Below are 21983 nucleotides of genomic sequence, written 5' to 3' on the forward strand. Positions count from 1 at the left end.
AAATAGGGCCATTGTCTGCTGACACCATTGGGATTTTATGCAGAATGCTAGGCAGTCCTTTCCTCTGTCAGAGTAATTTATGTGCAATAAATCTGATTATTTTTAGAAGCTTGTGTCTTTGTTGCACAATTTCACCAATCTATTCATTGAATTTGCCTTACTCCTTGCCTGCCTGATAGTTCAATATAATTAGGTAAACAGCTTTCTTTTTGGTTTGTACTAGAGTAAACCTTTGTGGTCACTAATGATTGGTATTGAGTTTCTCTAGCTAGTAATTTCCCTAGTAGAGAATTTAAGTACTAAACATAAAACATGAAGTTTGCTCTATTTTTTTCTTGAAGATTTATTTATTTTTTTATTGGAAAGACAGATTCACAGAAAGAAGGAGAGAAAGATCTTCCATTCACTGGTTCCCTTCCCAAATGGCCGCAGTGGCCAGAACTGAGCCAGTCTGAAGCTAGGAGGTAGAGCCTTTTCTGGTCTCCCACATGGTGCAGGGGTCCCAAGGTTTTGGGTCGTCCTCTGCTGCTTTTCCAGGCCACAAACAGGGAGCTGGATGGGAAGTGGGACAGCTGGGGACATGAACCCATGCCCATGTGGGATCCTGGCAGTTGCAAGGCAAGAGCTTGATTCGCTAGGCTGCTGCACCAGGCCTGCTGTATTTTTTTCCAATTTTTAAAAACAGTTTATTTTTATTGCGAAGTCATATATATATATATAGAGAGAGAGAGACAGAGAGACAGAGAGAGACAGAGAGGCAGAGAGGCAGAGAGGAGAGGAGAGAGACAGAGAGGAAGATCTTCTGTCCGCTGATTCACTGCCCATGTGGCACAGACCGGATCTGTGCCAATCTGAAGCCAGGAGCCTGGAGCTCATATGGAATCCCAGCACATTCAAGGTGAGGATTTTATCCATTAGGCCACTGTGCCGGTCCTTCTTTCTAAATTTTTAATGTTTAAATATTTATGGACAAAGAGGGAAAGATCTTGCATCTGCTGGTTCATTTCCCAAATAATCACAGTGCCTGAAGCTGAGCTGGTCTGGGGCTAGGTGCTTTTTCTGGGTCTCCTACACAGGTGCAGGGTTTCAAGGCCATCCTCTTGTTTTCCCAAACCGTAAGCAGGGAGCTAGGAGTGGAGCAGCTGTGAGTCGACCTAACACTTATATGGAATGCCAGTACTGTAGGTGGAGGATTAGCCAGGTGAGTCACTGCGTGAACCTGTTATTTCTTCTCAATAGTGTATTTTGAATGTGATTAATTAATAACATTTACTCAATTAAGGTGTATCCTGGTAATGTTTAGCAGTTTACTTTGATGTGGCAAATACAGTTTACAAATATTTCACCTATATTGCTGGTTTATTCACTTGAGAATCATATGACTACTGTAACATTATTTTGAAATTATTAGTTTTAGTATTATTTTTAAAATATGTTAAAGAGCTGAGACCTATCAGTATAACTTGGTTGGGGTGATTCAATTAAGTGGGAAGGTTAGGACCCAAACTTGTCCCCATTCTGAGTTCTTTCTGCCATATTCCAGTAATTAGGTGCCACCTGATTTACCCTAAATCAGCAACTTATGGCCAAGAGATCTTTAAAAATATGTGTCCTTTTCAGTAATAAAATGACATGCTATAAAGGATGTTACTACTAATTAAAATGCAGCTGTGATTTAAAAAAATTTGTATTGGAATCAAAGTTATTCCTACAGAAAAGTGACTTTAGTGAAAACAGAAGTATGTGTTATTTTTGTCCTCTTGCCAGTGCCTAGAATAGTGTCTGCAAGTGGGTCATTAACTGAACTCACTTTCTCATGCTTTGGTAATCCTCGTGGAGGGGTGTGGGGGAGAGTGAAGGCTCGTGCTGTCTTCTGCCTTCTGCCGTTGCTTGGAGCAGGTGCTGTATGGGCGCTATTCAGGACGCCTTGGAATTGTCTTTGGAAATTGATGAGGGCTTTTAAAAGATGGTGTGTCAGGCTAGCACTTGAATAAAGGTGTTTGAGACCCAGTTGGTTGTCAACTGCTGTTAACCTGGTGGCTGCTGTTACTCTGAGTATTGTCATTTTGTTAGACTCTGGCAGTTCCTTTTTCCAGTCTGATTTTTTTTTTTCAACTTATGCTGTGTGCTAGGAAACTAGATTAATGGTTTTCAGTGTGTTTGGTGTACTTGGGCTTGCACTGAGCGAGACCCTCGATGGCTGAGGTGTCTGTGGCTGTGTTTAGATGGCTTGAGAGCTCTGCTTTGTGCAGCAGCTGCTTTTTCAGTGTCTGTTCCTGCCAGTCCTTTGAATAGGCAGGATTGTGGAACAACTTTGTTCAAGATTGGAAAGTTACTAGTGCACCTGAACAGCCTTAGGATCAGAAGTGTTTCAAATTTGGGGGATTTTGGGAGTTTTGGAGTACTAAACTGTGAGTTAAACATTCCCTAACCACAAAATCTGAAATATGATTTGATGAAAAACTTTCAGATTTCTGGGTTAGCAGTGTTCTGCCTGTTTAGTAAATGATTTACGAAAGAAGCCTCAAGGAGCCCCTGTTGGGACAAAGTGAGTAAGCCATTGTGCTGATGCTGCTAGCCCATTTGGGTTTGGGTCCTGCACTTCCCATCCAGCCCCTGCTGATGCTCCTGGGAGGCAGTGGAGGCTGACCCGAGTGCCTGGGTCTGTGGCCATTTGGAGAGTGAACCAGTGCATGGAAGATCTCTAACTTCCGTTTCATTTATTTATTTACTTATTTTTGTTTAAAGATTTATTTATTTTTTTAAATTGGGAAGTCAGATAGACAGAGAGGAGGATTTCTGTCTGATGATTCACTCCCCAAGTGGCTGCAATGGCCGGAGCTGAGCCTATCTGAAGCCAGGAGCCAGGAACTTCTTTCTGGGTCTCCCATGTGGGTGCAGGGTCCCAAGGCTTTGGGCTGTCCTCGACTGCTTTCCCAGGCCACAAGCAAGGAGCTGGATGAGAAATGGGGTTGCTGGAATTAGAAACAGTGCTGGGATGCTGGTGTGTGCCAGGTGAGGACTTTAGCTACTAGATTACTGCACTGGGCCCATCTCTGCAACTTTTAAATAGATAAATAAATAAATCTCAGGAGGTGGCGGTGGAGGGGATGATGTGGGGAAGGGAAGAGAAGATTGATTTTAAGACAGAAAAGCAAAGGGGAGAGCTAGGGAGATCTTCACTTACTGACTTGCCCCTCAGTGGCCACAGTAGCCAAGGTTAGGCCATGCTGAAGCTAGGAGCAAGAACCTCTCTGCTCCCGTTCAAGTGGCAGGAATTCAGGCCCTGGGAGCGCCTTCTGCTGCCCTCCCAGGTGCGTGGAAGCAGGGCAGCTGGCACTTGAACTTGCACTCTGATGTGTCTGGAATGGGATATCAGTACTGTACAAAATGACTTTTATTAAGTTTTCGGTGCAATTATATTTGCAGCACCAAGCATATGGTAAAGATATTTATGAATGGAATATTTAGCTGTTAGTTACAGGATTCTTCAAAAAGTGTATCCAGATGTTTGAAAATCAGGCCAGCTGATTGTACAGTGTGATGTACAGTTCCTTAAAAATTAAGTGCTGAGTTTTCACAGCTCTCCCATTAGGAGATAATTAAGATGGAAGCAGGGAGGTTCTGTTGTTTGTGAGGGGTGTGTACGCAGTGCTCCTTCCCAGGTTCCCAGGCAGCTTTCTCCAGTGGTCTCACCGTGGGCAGCCTCGCCCCCAACCTGTGACGCCGAGCTATCAGTGGCTTCCCTGCAGTGTGAACAGTATGTCTTCCACTTCATCATTGTTGTTTCTTCTTTTCCAGGAGTTTCCCAACCGCATAACCTCTCAGAAGTGAAGGAAAGCAGTGTTCCCAGAACGCCCTGTTTCTGAGGTACTTCAGTTTCACTTTATAATTTCAGACTGTGGTAATCAGTGGTACTTGAATGATTCTTCAGTGACTTGTAATGAAGCTGATTTTTACTTTAGGCTGTGATGCTAGAATAACATGAAATTTCTTGTTTGATATATTTTTTTCTTTTTAAATTTATTTGAAAGGTGGATTTTATAGAAGGAGAGACAGAGAGAAAAAAGAATATCTATTGGTTTACTCTCTAAATTGCTGCAGTGGTCAGAGCTCAGCCCAACAGGACCCAGAAACTTCTTCTGCATCTCCCAAGTGGTTGCAGGTTCCCAAAACTTGAGCCATCTTCTACTGCTTTCCTAGGTCATAAGCAGGGAGCTCGGATGGAAGTGGAGCAGCCAGGACACAAACTGGTGCTCATGTGGGTTGCTGGTGCTACAGGCAGAGAATTAGCTTGCTGAGTCACTACACTACCCCACTATTTTTCTTTTTGATTCTTGATTTAACTGATACATGCAGGAACAGTTACTGTTGATAGGTATATGAAACTGGTTAGCCTGAGCTACGGTGTCAATGTAGTGAGGTGAAAACTGGCCACTGAAGTTGTTAAATTTAACTTGCTTAATAGTATCTTGGTGATTGAAGCTTTTTCTTTAACCAAAGGTTATTTTTATTGGAAAAGCAGATCTACAGAGAGAAAGCTTTTCCATCCACTGGTTCACTCCACAGATGGCTGCAGTTGCTGCAGCTGGGCCAATCTGAAGGCTGGAGCCCATAGCGTCTTTCAGATCTCTCACATGGGTGCAGGGACTCAAGTACTTGGGCCATCTTTTTCTGCCTTCCCAGACACATTACCTGAGCTGGATTGGAAGTGAATCAGGCAAAACCCAAACCAGCACCTGTATGGGGTGCCGGCATTGCAGGCAGAGGCTTAAGTTACTATAACAACTCCAGCCCTGATGATTAAATCTTTGTCAGCTTGGATTCTTTTACAAAGCCATTTATTTCTTGGATTGCTTATATTAAACTTGGTTTTCACACTTAGGGAACTAATTCACCATTTTTTGTTGAGGTTATGAATCATGCTGTGTTTGCCACTTGCAGCTTGTGATCATCCAGCGGAGAGAGAGAAGTTTAACAGGTCCAGAATTTTACATTTGGTAGTTTAGGGCACTGCAAAATGTGCCTCATAGAGTAATGTTGTGTGTGTGTGTGCTTTACAATTTAGCTTTTGGGTCTTACACATGGGTCCAAGAGCCCAAGCACTTGGGTCCTGTTCTGTTGCTTTCCTGTACTTAGAAACTGGGAGCTGGATCAGAAATGGAGCAGCAGGGACTCAAACCAGTGCTCATATGCTGGCATTACAGGCAGTGGCTTTACCTGCGTGCCACAGTGCTGGTCCCAGTGTATATGTGTGTTTGAAAACTATCTGTGAGGGGGAGGGAGTTTAAAAGAAAGCTCTATTTGTTTGAGTGGCGCAGTGACGAAGTTCTTTTCAACAGGAAGTTCATTCCCCAGAGAGTTGCAATACCCAGGGCTGGGCTGAAGCCAGGAACCAGGAACTTCATGCGCGTATTCCATGTGGGTGGGCCATTATATACCACCTTCCCAGGTGTGTTAACAGGGAGCTGGATCAGAATGGAGCAGCTGGCACTGAGCCGTGTCTGTGTGTTTGTTCTCCCTTTCTCTGTAACAGCTGAAAGCACAGTGCTTGTCAGAGCTGTGCCCTGTCTCTGGGGAACTCCTACTTAGACCTGCTAACCAACTTTTCTGAGTTGGAAGAAATAAGCATTAGGATGCAGAGAAGTTGTGCCTCAGGGTGTGCATTTGTACTCATTCCGTTGAATTTATATAACTTCTATTTTTCAAAGGCTGAGTTAGAGGCTTCTTCTGTTCGCTGGTTCACTCCCCAAGTGGCCACGATAACTGGAGCTGAGCCCATCTGGAGCCAGGAGCTTCCTCTTGGGTGCAGAATCCCACGGCTTTGGGCTGTCCTCTGCTGCTTTCCCACAAGCAGGGAGCCGGAGTAGTTGAGACACAAACTGGCGCCCATATGGGATTCTGGCACTTGAATGGAGAGGATTAACCTATTGAGCCATTGCGCCAGGCTCCATCTTTTTTTTTTTTTTTTTTAAAGATTTATTTATTTTTATTGCAAAGTCAGATATATATAGAGAGGAGAGTAAGAAATATCTTCTGTCCAATGATCCACTTCCAAAGTGACCACAATGGCCGTTGCTGCTCCAATCTGAAGCCAGGAGCCAGGAACCTCCTCCAGGTCTCCCATGCAGGTGCAGGGTACCAAGGCTTTGTGCCGTCCTTGACTGCTTTCCCAGGCCACAAGCAGGGAGCTGGATGGGAAGTGGAGCTGCTGGGATTAGAACCGGTGCCCATGGGGGATCCTGGTGCCCATGGGGGATCCTGGTGCGTTCAGGGGCGAGGACTTTAGCTGCTAGGCCATGCTGCCGGGCCTGATTTTTTTTTTTACAGTGGGTGGGTAATACCATTTTTTCCACACTAATATTATCGTTTTTCCCTGTATCTGGGGTTAGGGAAGTAACAAAGGGAAAAGCCCCACCCAACTTCCCACCCATCCCTGATCCCCAACAGGAGGGGTACTGATAGTTCATCAGTTCTGGATTGCTGCCAATCTCAAAGTTCCAATCGCAATGAAACCTATTCAGAGTCCACTGGCTGACAGTCTCTTGATGGATGGGGTTCCAAGATCAGCAGTTCAGTGGGAAGGAATCTCCAAAGAAACTTCATCTGAGGTGATCCCAGATATGATTCTTGAGTAAGTTTGCTAGTACAGACTCCAACACCATCTGTCACACCAATCAGCTTATGCACATGCTGGTCATTGCGATTGCTGGGTCCATTCTGTTTAATGTAAATAATACTCTTAAGATAGATTTTTGAAAGAGTAATGTGGCGGTGGGGAAGACAAATATCTCCATCTTGGCAGTCACAGGGAAAAAAAATGCAGTGAAGCCAGGTCACAACTGACTTCTAAATGGTTCTAGACTTGTCCCTGGACAATCTTAACTCTTTAGAAGCTTCAGAGACCCTCCGCTGTTTGTTTGTTGTGATTCCAGAAGTAAACAAGGAACCGCTGCACCGTTGGGGTGCTGGTGAATGAGGCCAGCGGCCTCTGCTGGCCTGGCCCTGGGTCAGCTTGGTGTCTTTGGGTTGTGCGCTCCTCTTGCTCTCGGGGGGAATGCGCCAGCACTCCACTGCCTAACTTGTTATGGTCGTTTATCTCTTTCTAGAGGTTAGGCTTTAGAAATCATCTTGAGGCTTTACAAAAATTAAAGTAACATGCAGTTACTCTGTTATTAGTTGATGTCTGGGTTACTGCTGCTTCGGTTGACTACTTCCTGAGAGATTTGTCATTTCTGTTCTTTTTTGCTGTTATTTTGAAATACTTTTGATTGGCTTAAAGCATTTTCTCCTTTTTGTGGGATGGCAATGAAAATGAGCAGTGATGTCTGTACAGTTTAACTTGCAAAGAGATTGAAATTTATTTAGAAATGATGTGATGTCCAGCTCCCAAGCTGAAAGACTCTCTCGTGCTCCCTCCTCCAGCCTCAGTGGAGGTTTTTCAAGTCTTGTCTCTTGCTTCTCTTCTCTGATTCTGCTGGTAGCAGTGCAGACACCACAGCACGGTCTTTGCTGTGCGCCCCATATCCTAGCATAATGAGCCATGATGCAAAAGTTTTCTTGTTTAGAATCTATGATTAAATGAACTATCTGGAATATCTTAGAAAAGCACATCTTTTGTCACCATAAAGACAAAGACATAGCAGAAATGGGAAATTTCCACTTTCCTTCAGCCAACTTAAAATTTCTAAGGATGCCAGTCTGAATGTGTGGCCCTTAAATGAAATTGTTTGTATTACTTATCAGTGATGTTACTAATCCCATTTTCTTTTTCTTTTAAAATTTAGTTTATTGGAAAGTTATATCTACACGGAGAAGGAGAGACAGAATGTTTTTTTTTCTGCTGGTTCATTCCCAATATAATGGCTGGAGTTGAGCCAATCCAAAGCCAGGAGCTAGGAGTGTCCTTTCTGGCTCCCATGTGGGTACAGGGTCCCAATGCTTTTGGGCTGTCTACTGCTGCTTTTCCAGGTGAGGATTTAGCTACTTATCCATCACACTGAACCCAGTTGCTCATAATTTTGACACCAGAAACTTTTGACATGATATTAAAAAAACCTCATTAAAAAAAAAAGCTCAGGGCCCGGCGCGGTGGCGCAAGTGGTTAAAGGTCCTCGCCTTGCACTCACGGGATCCCATATGGGCGCCGGTTCTAATCCCGGCAGCCCCGCTTCCCTTCCAGCTCCCTGCCTGTGGCCTGGGAAAGCAGTCGAGGACGGCCCAAAGCTTTGGGAACCTGCACCCGCGTGGGAGACCCTGAAGAGGCTCCTGGCTTCGGATCGGCATAGTATCGGCCCGTTGCGCTCACTTGGGGAGTGAATCATCGGACGGAAGATCTTCCTCTCTGTCTCTCCTCTCTGTATATCCGCCTTTCCAATGAAAAAATAATAAAAATAAATCTTAAAAAAAAAAAAAAAAAGTTAATGGGCCTAGTGTCACCAAAGACCTCACCTTGCATGTACCAGGATCCCATATGGGCACTGGTTCTAATCCCGGTGACTCCGTTTCTCATCCAGCTCCCTGCTTTAGCCTGGGAAAGCAGTCTTAAGACGGCCCAAGGCCCTTGGGATCCTGCACCTGCATGGGAGACCTGGAAGAAGTTCCTGGCACCTGGATTTGGATTGGCTTAGCTCCGGTCATTGTGGACACGTGCGAGTAAATCAGCAGACAGACATCTTTCTCTCTTTCTCTCCTCTTTCCTCTCTGTGTATCTGGCTTTCCAATAAAGATAATGAAATCTTTTTTAAAAGATTGAATTGTGAATGTAAGTGTAGTTGGCGATTTTTAATATCATGTAATATTATTATACACTGCTGATTTCTCTTTGTGAAAATAATGGAGTGTGTAGGTATTATAAATCACTTTAAAGATAGTGGGAAAGCTGTCATGTCAGAAGACAACTGTATTCCAAGCAGAAACATATTCGTGTTCAAATCAGCAAAGCTATATGCTATACTGGGACTATTTTAAAATATGAGTAGTTGACACTGATTTTGAGTGAAAGTTGGGCATTGCTTATCTCCTTATAATTTACCTTTTTATTTTCTTTCCCTTGAATTTTTTGGGTAGAAGTTGAGACTTCATAATCCTAAATTAACGTGTCCTGAAAGCTGTTAGCTGCAGTTGTTTGCTTTTTTCTCAAGTTCAAGATAGAACCCATCTGCCACAGTCTCAGGGAGCCCAGAATTGACTGAGCAGGACCCAGTCTCTTCAGAGCCTTTGATGCGCAGTCCTCCTGCCAGCTCTCTGCCCTGTGAAAGCGCAGGTAGCCCTTTTCAAAACTCTGCCTTACCCTTTGCAACTGTTACCACTGCCAGTGTAGCTGCAGGTAAGCATATGAGCCAAACTGTGTTCTGTTGAAATGTTAAGTGTAGGGAACTCTCAGAAGCAGGAGAGTATTGCTCCCCACCCTTCTTCATCCTTGACCCCAACAGTCTCTTGTGTATGGAACCTGATAGGAGGTCTTGGTTACTTAGTGCACTAACCAAGGTTGTAAGTTTGAAGAGAATTGAAAATTACTCAAGCTGTAAGACTGATACGCTAGACAGGAAGAACTGAGCAGTAAATACCACTTTAGATATTCATTGATCCCTGGGAAAATTCTACTTTTGAAATGATTTCCCAGAATGGACAAGGAACTCTTACTTGTGCAAGCTCCCTTTTTGTACGTCTGTGAGAATTTTATGTCAAGGCAGGGGCAGTGAGATTTATTGGAAGGCAAAGAAGTGCATTGTTATAGGCTAATTTTTATTTTGAACAAGTGAGTTTAGATCTGGAAGTTTCCAGAAACCTTAGTGAGGACCAGTTAGAAGTTAAAGAAGCACAAATTGCTTGAAAGCAAATAAATTTACAAGCATTCAGCTCTGATTATTAGAAAAATGCTCGTGTGCACTTTCATAGGGCAGAGCCATTGCATCAGTGAGGTGTTAGTGTGGACTCTCCATGTGGAGATCTTCAAATAGATTCCTTTCAAGCCCTTCCTTGTATCTAACAGTTCCCTTTGCATTTCCCCCTTCTCCCTCTGCTTCCTTTGTAAATCTGTTCTTTGAATGTCGGTTTTCCTGCTGGCAGAATGTGCCATGTTCCATGCTACCTGTAGGATGCCTTGAGTGCACCAGATGGCATTCTTCACGTGCTGGGGTTTCCCACAGCTGCAAGTTTCTCCATACTTGCCCAGTGAGGCTGTATTATTTATTATCTCTCTTTTTTTTTAAATAAGTATTATTTTTAAGTATTTTTGCATACTTGATAAGGGTCAAGGGCCACAGGACGGTAGATGAGATCACCATTTCCACATTCTCTTTTTTTCCTTCCTGCATCTGGGAGAAAAGGGGAAACAAGGAGAGATGACACTCGCAGCCTCTTCAACTCCTCTGCACCCTGGGATGGAGGACAGCCTCCCGACACCACCCCAGGGTCCCCGATGTGGGGCATGCTCCAAGGGTTTTGATAGTTCAGCAGCTCTGAATTACTGCTGACCTCGCAACTTCAAGCATGATGAAATCTCTCCAGAATCCACTGGCTGACATAGTCCACCTTAGAGTCTCTGCTTGCTCCAATTTTCACTGGCAAATTTGGCTAGGGTGGTTGATCAATTTGTTCTGTCCTCCGTCCTCTGTTGTGGTACCAGGTGTCTTCTGTAGGCTCCAGTGTACTGCCATATCCTCCATGTGAACCTGGGGATGCTGTCCACTGCTCCGTCTCAGCCACTGAGGAGGCCCAGCTCTGACACATGCATTCCATGGTCAGACCATGGAACCTGCAATTCTCTCCATTTCAGCTGGGGAAATCCCCAAAGAAATCTCATCTGAGGTGATTCAGACCTGATTCTCATGTGTGCTTGCTAATACTGGATTTGAATACGCGGTCTTCATGCAAGCCCGTGGGAACTGCAGTCTAGTTGGGGTGACCACAGTAATCCTGCCCCCGCCCTCATTTCCATGCTTGCCTGTATGCCAGTATGTACAGCAGATTGGTCCAGTCTGACCCACAACCCATTCAACTCTTATGCATGTCAGTAGGCATCGAAGCCTTGTTCAACCCAACCAGTCCTACTCTCTAGCCCACACATGTGCCAGCAGGTGCTACTCTGTCTAGCTATGCCAACCTCAGTCTTAGTTCTCATGCTCACCAGTGGGAGTGGCAACCCAAGAGTGAGGTGCTCACTTTTTCCCTACTGGGCCCACTTTCAGATACTGCACTGTCCAGGTGGTTCTACAGTTTAACTGGACAGATTTTGATGCTCATGCCAGCATTTGCCAGCTGATGCTGTGGCAAAGCCCAACCAACCCATACCCACTCTGATTTATGCATGCACCAGTACAAACAGTCAACCCAGCCTGGCTTTTCCCTCAATCATCTCACACGAGGCCCACAGGTATTGCAGCTCTGCCTGGCCTGGTCTGTTCCCATCCTAATTCACGCTGTTCAGTGGGAGTGGTAGTCCAGCATGGGTGCCCCGTGTAGACCCTCTACTGACTTGGCCACCCCCTCCCCCATCAGTTCTCACGTGTACTAATTGGGTGCTGTGGTCTAGTTTGGTATGGCCCACCTCGCCTCGGCATTTGCCAGTGGGTGCTGTAACCTGACTGGGCCCAGCTCACCCCCAATTCCAGCTCATGATGGTGGGGGCTACAATCTTAGCCAGCCCAGCTATCCCCCAGTCCTGGGCCTCATGTGAACTGGCAAGTTTTGTGACCCAACCTGGCCTTACCTACATTCCATTCTGGTGCTTGGATCCGCCAGCAGGTGATATTAAAATACCAAGTCATGAAGATTGAGGTGTTTCAGGGGACACATTATAGATGACAAACCACGTTTTCTGAACTGAGAAGAAACTCACACTTTTTATTTTTTTATTTTATTTTTTATTTTTTTTAAGATTTATTTTTATTATTTTTTCATTGGAAAGGCGGATATACAGAGAGGAAAGACAGAGAGGAAGATCTTCCGTCCGATGATTCACTCCCCAAGTGAGCGCAACGGGCCGATACTATGCCGATCCGAAGCCAGGAGCCTCTTCCGGGTCTCCCACGTGGGTGCAGGGTCCCAAAGCTTTGGGCCGTCCTCGACTGCTTTCCCAGGCCACAGGCAGGGAGCTGGAAGGGAAGCGGGGCTGCCGGGATTAGAACCGGCGCCCATATGGGATCCCGGGCGTGCAAGGCGAGGACCTTTAACCACTTGCGCCACCACGCTGGGCCCGAAACTCACACTTTTTATCTTTAAGTGTTTGAGTGTAGCTGACACTTGGAGCCAGCAGATCAGCACTGGGAATCTGAAAGAGCTAAAAACCCCCAAACACAGCTGCAGACAGACCTTGGGAGGAACCCCGTTTTCTAGATCCCCAAGCAGCCCTTTCTGTAGTGTAGGGAGAAATTCAAATAGACATGGGCCAACATGAAGTTGTTGTTTCTTTTTTGAAAGGCAGATTTACAGAGAGAAAGAACAAATCAGGAAGATAGCATGATTTCTGTGTGGTGTTTTTTTTTTTTTTTTTTCATCTAAATTCTCTTGAGTCCAAATTGCTATTAAAATGGTTCAGGCTGTACTTAAAATGTAAATGTATCAATTATGTAAAACATGCATTTGTAATATAAGGGGGCAATTTGGTTACTCATGTGACTGAACAATGAGGAAACTCTTTTTTGTTGTTTTGTTTTTTAAAAAAATTATTTGGAAGGCAGAATTATAAAGAGTGAGAAGACCTAGAAAGGTTTTAAAATTGCTAGTTTGGGCCCGGTGCAATAGCCTTAGTGGCTACAGTCCTCTCCTTGCACCTACTGGGATCCTTTATGGGTGCCGATTTGTGTCCTGGTGGCCCCACTTTCCATCCAGCTCCCTGCTTGTGCCCTGGGAAAGCAGTCGAGGGCGACTGGAAGCCTTGGGACCCTGAACCTGGTGGGATATCAGAAGAAGCTCCTGGCTTCTGGGTTCAGTTCAGCTTAGCTCTGGCCATTGTGGCCACTTGGGGAGTGAATCAGTGGATGGAAGATCATCCCCTCTGTCTTCTCCTTCTCTGTGTATATCTGACTTTCCAATAAAAATACATCTTTAAAATCACTAGTTCATGCTTCCAATGGCTGTAATGGCTGGCGCTTGGCCACGCCAGAGTGTGGTGTTCAGAGGTCCGTCGCGTCCTCCTATGTGTGGGACGGGGACTCGTGCACTTGAATTCCCAGAGGAATTAGCAGGGAGCTGGACCAGACGTGGAATGGGTGGAGCTTAAACCAGTGCTCACATGTGTTGCTGCATTGCAGGCAGTGGCTTAACGCACTGTGCTATAGCGCTGTCCTGAGCATAGTGCTGTGTAAGCTTAGCACACTGCTTTCCATCCAGATCCTGCTCTGGGGGTGGTGTACACAGTAACAGTAGCTCATTACTAACAGGATTCCCCAGCAATAAAACAATCGGAATAGCTGTGGGCCTTTGGGTCATGGAGTTATATGTGCACTGTGTGATGATCACTGATGTGTCTCAGGTCAGGTTGTTCTTTCTGGTTGCTCTCAGTGTGCTTAGTGGTGGGATTGTTGTGAATATGGAGAGAGCGAAGATTCCTAGGATTCTTGCCCTGAAGTCAAGCAGTGAAGTACTCACACCTTTTATATAAAACCTCATGAATCCAGTTAGTAGAAACTGTGTTGGTCTCGTTGATTCTGTTGCCATTCTCTTACCTAACTCCGCCCCCACAAATGCCTTGTGTTGGTTCTGTGTTGCAGGAGGCGTAACCCCTGCTGTAGAGCTCAATGCACTGTGTGTGACACTTAACCAAGCCAATGTATAAGCCTGTTGACCCCTACTCTCGGATGCAGTCCACCTACAACTACAACATGAGAGGAGGCGCTTATCCCCCGAGGTAGGTGTTTGGTATTTTTTGGTAAAATACATTAAAAAAATATATCCAGTCTTACATAGGATATATTCAATAGATTGTGCAGTGAGTAATGGTTTGGTCTTTGGCCCACCAAGTGTTAAAGTAGTTTTAGTTGTGGTTGTATCTTTACAATTGTGTCTTGGTTCGTTTTTCAACTGCTACCTTTGCAGAGGATCTGCACACTTGCAGTGTGGCCTGTGTTCCCCAAGCTGTGTGACTGCTGTGAGTAACTGAATTGTATTTGAAGATGATTCCTGCAACACCGTGATTATTGGCATTTGTGTATTTTCAGGTTATTGTTTAGGTATTTTATTGGAAAGGTAGCTTTTCTTTTTTATCACAGAGAAAGAGACAGAAAAATCTTCCAATCTGCTGGTTCACTCCCCACATGGCTACAGTGGCCGCAGCTGGGCTGACCCGGAGCCAGGAGCCAGGAGCCGCCTCTGGGGCTTTTGGCCATTTTCTGCTGCTTTACCAGGCCACAAGCAGAGGACTGGATTTGAAGAGGAGCAGCTGAGGCATGAACTGGTTCCCTTATGGGATGTCAGTGCCATGGGGTACAGAATTAGCCAATGAGCTGTTGCAGTGGCCTCTGTTGGGCACATTTTTAAAAAGATTTATCCCATTATTTACTTATTTTTTTTTTGTTTTGTTTTGTTTTGTTCTTCAGTTATTTATTTAAAAGAATTATAAAGAGGGCAGGAAAGACAGAGAAGGAAATCTCTCTTGTGCTGGTTCACTCTCCAGTTGACTGTAATGGCTGAGACCAGACCAAAGCCCGGAGCCTGGGTTTTCATCAGGTCTCCCATGTCGGTGCAGGAGCATCTTCGTCTGCTTTCTCAAGCACACTAGCAGGGCGTAGATCAGAAGTGGAGCATCCAGGATTTGAACAGCCTGTTTGGGATGCTGACATGACAGTGTTGGGTACTTTTTGACTTTGGAGCTGTGTTTTATGAACAGTTGCAGTGCAACAAAACATGAATTGAACCTAGAATGTCATGCATTGGAAACCTTGCTGATAATAATGCATAGTGGAAAGATTTATAATCAAAAGGGAATTCTTTGGTTCTCTCCTTTTCCTGAATAGAAGGGAGGTTAGCAGGCTAAACCATTGGAGAAATTTGTGTTGTGATTGCAAGAAACTGGGCTCAGCTCAGAGCTCAGCTCTTGGCTGTGGAATTTCCAGAAATGAGAGTATTTTCTGCAAGATTTCTTTGTTTGAAATTCCTCCTTGGGAGGCATGCGAGTGCAATCCAAGGTTTCAGAAAGTAGAGCCAGTTGTTTCTGTCTCAACCAAAGCCTAATCTGTTTTAGGTTTTGTCAGAACAGACTAACATTTTAAATTTCACTTGTTTAATATGTACTTCATTGTGTCTTGTAGAACTTAAGTGAGAATTGCCACATAATATCTATTCTATTTAAAATCCAGTTCAGATTTTTATTCAATCTCTAGATGTGTTTGTGAAGTTATTATTAAGTACTAATGTGATTGGGACCCATGGTGAAGGAAAGACATTGAATTTGCCAGAGCACATATGAGTGATTGATTACCAGAGACCGTGATTTTCCTAATCCTCTTTTATTTTTAGGTACATTTACCCATTTCCCGTTCCACCTCTACTTTATCAAGTTGAACTTTCTGTGGGTGGACAGCAATTTAATGGCAAAGGGAAGACGAGACAGGCTTCGAAACACGATGCTGCTGCCAGAGCTCTGAGGATCCTGCAGAATGAGCCCCCAGGACCCGAGAGGCTGGAGGTGAGGGCATTTGTCGGCCAAGCTGGGGAGGAGGCTGTGTGATGTCAGCAGGATGTGAGGGTGTGCGGGACAACCCTCCAGTTGCTGCTTCTGAGACACAGCAGTGACAAATATTAATTTTCATGACGTGGAAGTTCTACCCTCCCTCTCTTATTCCCAGGGTTGTGTGACGTCAGAGCAGGGTGCGTAGGTGTGTGCAAGTGTGAAGGAAAGTGCTGCCCTCTACTTTTAGCTTTCTTAAAATTTCTTAGTACTCTGACATGACTTTGAGTGATGTAATGTGGTGTGAACATGTTCAGAAAGTTGTGATTCAGTTGAGTTGTAAAGAACATGTATGGATGCGTTCTTCAGGGCTAAAGGTTATGCTCTCCAGCGTCTACTGGGATCAGTGGTACCAGCTTAGAGAATGTTCTCAAGCTGTATTTGACTGTGTATTCTTTATGTATAGAGGTGCCTGTTACCTATTGTTGTGTAATATATTAATACAAAACTTAGTGATGGTTTCAAAAGCTCCAGGAGTTTATTCTCAGGAACCTGCAGTTCAGGTAGAATAGTTTGTCTTTACTCCACGTAGCTTTGGCTAAGGCAGCTCTGTACTAGAGGATCCATGTTCAGGCCGGCTCACTCACGTGGTGGTGAGTGCTAGATGTCAGCTGGGAGCTGAACTGGGGCCCTCGGCTGGTCACCTCAGTTTCTCTCCTAGAAGACTTGTACGCTTCCTCACTTACATGGCTGAGTTCCTACAGTGGGTGTTCTGTACTTAAGCAACTAGAAGCAGCTGCCTGTTTCCTCAGGGTTTGGTTCCAGAAATTACAGGATCATTTCTGCCATAGTCTGTGTGACTAAGACCTCCGCATCTAATTTTTTTCCCATTGAGGTAAAAAAATGCTGTCAAGTCGATTGAGTATTTTAACTATTCTAAGTGTGTAGTCCACAGGGTAGGGGGAGAAACACTTTTGAATGATTGTAAGGAATTTGCGTCCATGTTTTGTTTTTTAAAGATTTATTATTTGAAAGGCAAATTTTAAAATTTATTTTTATTTATAGAGAGTAGGAGAGAGGGCAGAGAGTTGGTTTACTTCGCAGATGGCTACAATGGCTGAAGCTGAGCTGATCTGCAGCCAGGAGCTTCCTCTTGGTCTTCATGGCTGCAGGGGCCCAAGGACTTACACCATCTTCCTCTGTTTTCCCAGGCATACAGGGCTAGATGGGAAGTGGGCCAGCCAGGACAGATGCCATCACCGGCTGCAAGGGAAGTGAGATCAGATTATGTGAGGAGAGCAGAATTACAGCTAGTGTCTGGAATAAGTTTGTCTAGGAATATTCTCTTGATTCTGCACTTCTTTTTGAAAGTCAGATATACAGAGAGGAGAAGAGACAGAGAAGAGCTTCCGTTGATTCACTCCCCGAGTGACTGCAATGGCCAGAACTGTGCTGACCTGAAGCCAGGAACTTCTTCCGGTTCTCCCATGCGGGTGCATGGTCCCAAGGCTTTGGGCCGTCCTCTGCCACTTTCCTCGAGATCTCAGCATGTGCAGTGTGAGAAATTAGTCAGTAGGCTACGGCACTGGGCTCTGTACTTTTTTTTTCAGCCTAGCATTTCACTCTTTCACTTCTTTTAAAGCTGCAGCTATTAGTATTTTCCCATTTAGGATGTGTTTGCCACATAGACATCAGGGGAAATGCAAAGCAGATAGAATCTTGGGTGATCCTGTTCTTGCCTGTTGAATAGTTTTCAGCTGCAGGTTTCTGTTGGGTAGTTCTGTTCCGGAGTTAGGATTTTGCTTGTTGTTTGGCAAAAGGGAAACATTCGCGTGGAGAAGAGCTTGCCTGTTTGGCCGTGTGTTGGGGCTTGCTTTTTCTTAGCTTGTGTAGTGTCTTGCTGTCGCTACAACATGATTGGAAGTTGGTGTTGCTTGCCTGCATGGGGAAGTTCCTTTGCTTCGGTCCCACCCAGATAGAGGATTGTAACTGAATTTGTTACAGTGGTAGAATCTTCCTTTGTTGAAGAGACTTTGAATTTTTACCAGTTGCAAGAAGAATAAGATACAGAACAGTCATTTTATGATTTCTTTTTCACTATTTGCATTTAAAGGTGGTTTCCAAAGGCTTTATGTCCAGGTAAGAAGCTTGGAGACTGGGCCTGGCCTGATAGCCTAGTGGCTAAGGTCCTCACTTTGCATGCAGTAGGATCCCATTTGGACAAAAGTTCTAATTCCGGCAGCCCCGCTTCCCATCCAGCTCCCTGCTTGTGGCCTGGGAAAGCAGTCAAGGATGGCCCAAAGCCTTGGGACCCTGTACCCAGGTGGGAGACCCAGAAGAAGCTGGCTCCTGGCTTCAGATCAGCTCAGCTCTGGCTGTTACTGCCACTTGGAAGTGAATCAATGGATGGAAGATCTTTCTCTCTGTCTCTCCTCCTCTCTGTATATCTGACTTTGCAATAAAAATAAATAAAACTTAAAAAAGAAAGAGACCCGCATACCTTGTATGGGGACTTACAGCCAAAATGGCTGTGTCTCACACAGAAGGGTCTGAGTTGTGGCTTCTGGAATGAGGCTTTATAGTGTTTGGTCCCTGTGCAGGTCACCATTCCCAGGCTGTGGTTGTTGTTGCTGCATTTCAGTTGGACACTTTAGTGCTCTGCAGTCTGTCTGGGCTGCATTGCTTATGGTGCATCAGGAGACACATTTTGGCTCAAGCTTGGCCTTGGTCACTGGTTTAAGTCCATAAAAACAAGATTTGTTCGTTGCTTTTATTGTTACCGTTGGTGTGTTGTTGATTTTAGTGTTAACTGCTAAATGGTTATTCTTTTAGATGAATGGAAGAGAATCAGAAGAAGAGAACCTCAATAAGTCGGAAATAAGTCAAGTGTTTGAGATTGCCCTTAAACGGAACTTGCCTGTGAATTTTGAGGTAAGTTTATTTTACACATAGAGCTTTCTGTTGCACAATCCTGTCAGCATTCATCCTAGGAATGAATTTTTGTCCTAAATAACAGTGAAGTGTGACTAGAATGATGTTCACATGGTGTGAGGCTCCACACTTGGTTATTACAGTTTCATTTAAGGGACCAGTGTTGTAGTATAGCAGGTGGAGCCACTGCCTGCAGTGGCAGCATTCCATTTTAGCACTGGGGTGTCAAGACAGTGGGGACCCTGGCTTCTGTGAGCTTGGCAGTCACATTAATACCTTCCCAAGAGTCAACAGTTTTTTCTGATACCTGAGTGAGAGATTGCACTTGAGGTTTTTGCTGTGTGGGATGTGTTCAGATTTCTGTTTTGCACCTCTGCTTTTGTTTAGATTTCAGATTTGACTTTGAGACCTGTGTTTGGGGATATGTGACATTTAGCAGGCAATTGTTGGAGCCGCCCTGTGGTAATGAATATCTTTAAAGTAAACATTGCAAGAGGGGTGGTGGCTTTGAGTTTGCTCACATGCATCCTTATATTAAATAACATATCAGAAGGTTGATGGATACCTCTTATTTGATTGAGCAGGGCTTTTAAATTAGTTAATTAATTGGAAAGGCAGATTTACAGACAGAAGGAGAGGCAGAAAATTCTTCCATCCACTTGTTCACTCTCCAGAGGCCACAACAGTGGAGTTGAGCTGATCTGAAGCCAGGAGCCAGACGTTTCTTCCAGGTCTTCTCTGTGGGTGCAGGGTCCCAAGGCATTCATGTATTTTCCACTACTTTCCAAGGCCACAGGCATGGAGCTGAATGAGAAGTGGAACAGCCAGGACACAAACTGGCACCCATATGGGATGCTGTGCTTGGAGGTGGAGGATTAGCCAGTTGAGACAATGTTTCAGCCCCAAACAGGAACTTTATTTTCTGTTGTATGTGAAAGGTTGCCTGACAGTTAAGTATTGCATAATCAGGGAATACTTATTAAATAGACTAGTGGTAAATTGTTTACTAATTTTTGGTAGTAAAATCTCTCACTTAGGAAGGTGTTTAAGACTGGAACCATTCTTAAATTCTTTGGAAATATGTATATAGGTTGGCCTTAAAAAAGATAAAAAAGATTTATTTATTTGTTTAGTTGAAAAAATAACAGAAAAATATTTTATCTTCTGGATTACTTCCCAAATGTCTGCGATAGCCAAAGCTGGGCCAAGGCACAGCTAGGAGCTGGTTTCCCATATAGGTGGGAGCTGGCTTAGTACCTGAGCCGACGTGAGCCGTCATCTGCTTCTTCGATGCTTTAGCATGGACATGGATCAGAAACGGGACACTTGGGTATGGAATTGGGCGTCCCAACAGGTGGCTAGCGTGCTGCACATAAGCACCTGCTCCTATAGCTTGGCTTCTGAGAAATCGTAGTTTTGGTTGTATAGTTTGGTGCTGCTTGATAGGTCACAGGGAGACAGATAGCCCACCAAGGAGGGTCCAGGTTCAGAGTTAGACTGTATATGTGATTGGACAAGGGCAGTTATTTTGTTATGTTTTTTATTTTTTACTTTTGCTGAGTCATTTGACTGTAGCAGTTCTATCATCTGACTCTTAATATTTCAGTACGTATGTATTCTTTCAAATGCATTTGTATTAGTAATGGGCACACTGCATTTGTATATACTTCATGGGGATATGGCATTGCATTTTGATGTGCTTATACAGTGAATTTTCATTCCAGAGTAATCATTAATGTGCATCTCTGATGGTAAAGGATGCTTTTAAAGTAATCGCAGTCTGATTATTAAATATAGGACATTTAGCATTGCTATGTTTCCTGATACACAGCCCATATTCATATTTGGCCAGTTGTCTCATTGATGTCCTTCTGATGTCCAGTATGGAATCCAGCTTTACATTCATAATTGGCCTGTAGATCTTTTTTTTTTTAAAGATTTATTTTATTTTTATTGGAAAGGTGGATATATAGAGAGGCGAGACAGAGAGGAAGATCCTCCATCCGATGATTCACTCCCCAAGTGAGCGCAACGGCTGGAGCTGAGCCAATCCGAAGCCAGGAGCCTCTTCCGGGTCCCCCACGCGGGTACAGGGTTCCAAAGCTTTGGGCCGTCCTCGACTGCTTTCCCAGGCCACAGGCAGGGAGCTGGATGGGAAGCGGGGCTGCCGGGATTAGAACCAGTACCAATATAGGATCCCAGGCGTGCAAGATGAGGACCTTAACCACTGCGCCAGTGTGCTGGGCCTGGCCTGTAGATCTTTAAGAATTCCTTAGTCTTTCTTGAAAAGTCATGGACAAGTTTAAAGGACAGCTATTTGTTTAGATGACCCTCCGTTTTGGCGAGGGGTGGGTGTGTTTGTTTCTCCATGATTAGGTTTGAGTTCTGTTGTTTTTGGCAGATCACTATGAGAGTGATGTTGCTTTTTCTTTGAGTGTCACATGATCCATTTATCCCAGTGTTGGTGAAGTTACCTTTGCTGTCTCTCAGGTCTCCAAGGAGACTAACCCATAACCTGCAAGGGAATGCCTGCAGGCTTAGTAGGCATTGAGGATTCTGGGCAGCATTGTTGATCATGGTGGTGAAAGTCAGAAGTATGGTTTTGTGCATTTCTGTGGTGTCATTCTAGGGTCAATAAAAACTTTGCTTAATCCCCTCTTATAGTTGCTTCAAGTGAGCAGTATAGATGCATTGCTTTTAAAAACTTTTTATTTACTGGAGAAGCACGGAGGAAAGGAGATGGAGGAGGGGAAGAGATGAGAGCGGGCCCAGTGAGGTGCAGCAGCAGCATCCCAGTGCAGGCTGCTGTTTCCGTCCTGGCACTTCGCTTCTAATTCAGCTCTCTGCTAATGACCTGGGCAAGCAGCAGAAGATGGCCCAAGTGCTTGGGCCCCCAGGTGGGAGACCCACATGACACTCCTGATTCCTGGTTTTAGCCTGGCCTAGGTTGGACTCTTGTGACTATGTAGGGAGTAAATTATCATATAAAATCTTTGTTTCTCCCTTTATTTCAATGACTGATTTTCAGATAAATAAAAACAGTGGCGAGAGTGTAATCGAGTTCCCATCTTGCATCTGATGACTGATTCCCCTGATGAGAGCGACGGCTGGGCCAGGCTGGTCCAAGCACGTCTCCTACTTGGGTCATCTTCCACTGCTTTCCCAGTGCACTAACAGGAAGCTGAATGTGAAATGGGTAGCTAGTACTCACATGAGCACTCTAGTGTGGGATACAGGTTTTTGCAAGTGGTAGTTTAACCTGGTGTACCACCGTGGTGCCCTCTGTGATACATTTTGAAGTGCTTTTTATATATGCTGAGAAGTAAGGGTTGAGGTGCCTATTTTTATCTGTGTTTGGATCATTATTCCTGCACAGTATACTCACATTGCCTTCCTTCTTAAATTACCTTTATACATCCTATTTTCAGATTCTCAGAACTTT

At 44.6% G+C, this 21983-nt stretch overlaps 1 protein-coding gene across 7 annotated transcripts in view; it reads left to right on the forward strand.

The window, feature by feature from the left end:
• Positions 1–21983, forward strand: part of STAU1 (staufen double-stranded RNA binding protein 1) — a 47128-nt gene that overhangs the window by 7834 nt on the left and 17311 nt on the right. For 2 of the 7 annotated variants that reach the window (XM_040981340.1, XM_040981348.1), the window contains exons 1-5: positions 1146–1201; positions 3802–3870; positions 13716–13852; positions 15460–15628; positions 18443–18541. In XM_040981340.1, coding sequence (XP_040837274.1) covers positions 13773–13852; positions 15460–15628; positions 18443–18541 — 348 coding nt within the window. In that variant the 5' untranslated portion in view covers positions 1146–1201; positions 3802–3870; positions 13716–13772. Of the gene's footprint in view, positions 1–1145; positions 1202–1956; positions 2549–3801; positions 3871–10780; positions 10813–13715; positions 13853–15459; positions 15629–18442; positions 18542–21983 lie in introns of those variants that run through there. The other 5 variants (XM_040981341.1, XM_040981342.1, XM_040981345.1 and 2 more) reach the window with 4 other exon arrangements.

This window comes from Ochotona curzoniae, unplaced genomic scaffold, assembly GCF_017591425.1.
Source record: "Ochotona curzoniae isolate NIBS_2020 unplaced genomic scaffold, NIBS_Ocur_1.0 contig_3520, whole genome shotgun sequence".
Lineage (NCBI taxonomy): Eukaryota > Metazoa > Chordata > Mammalia > Lagomorpha > Ochotonidae > Ochotona > Ochotona curzoniae.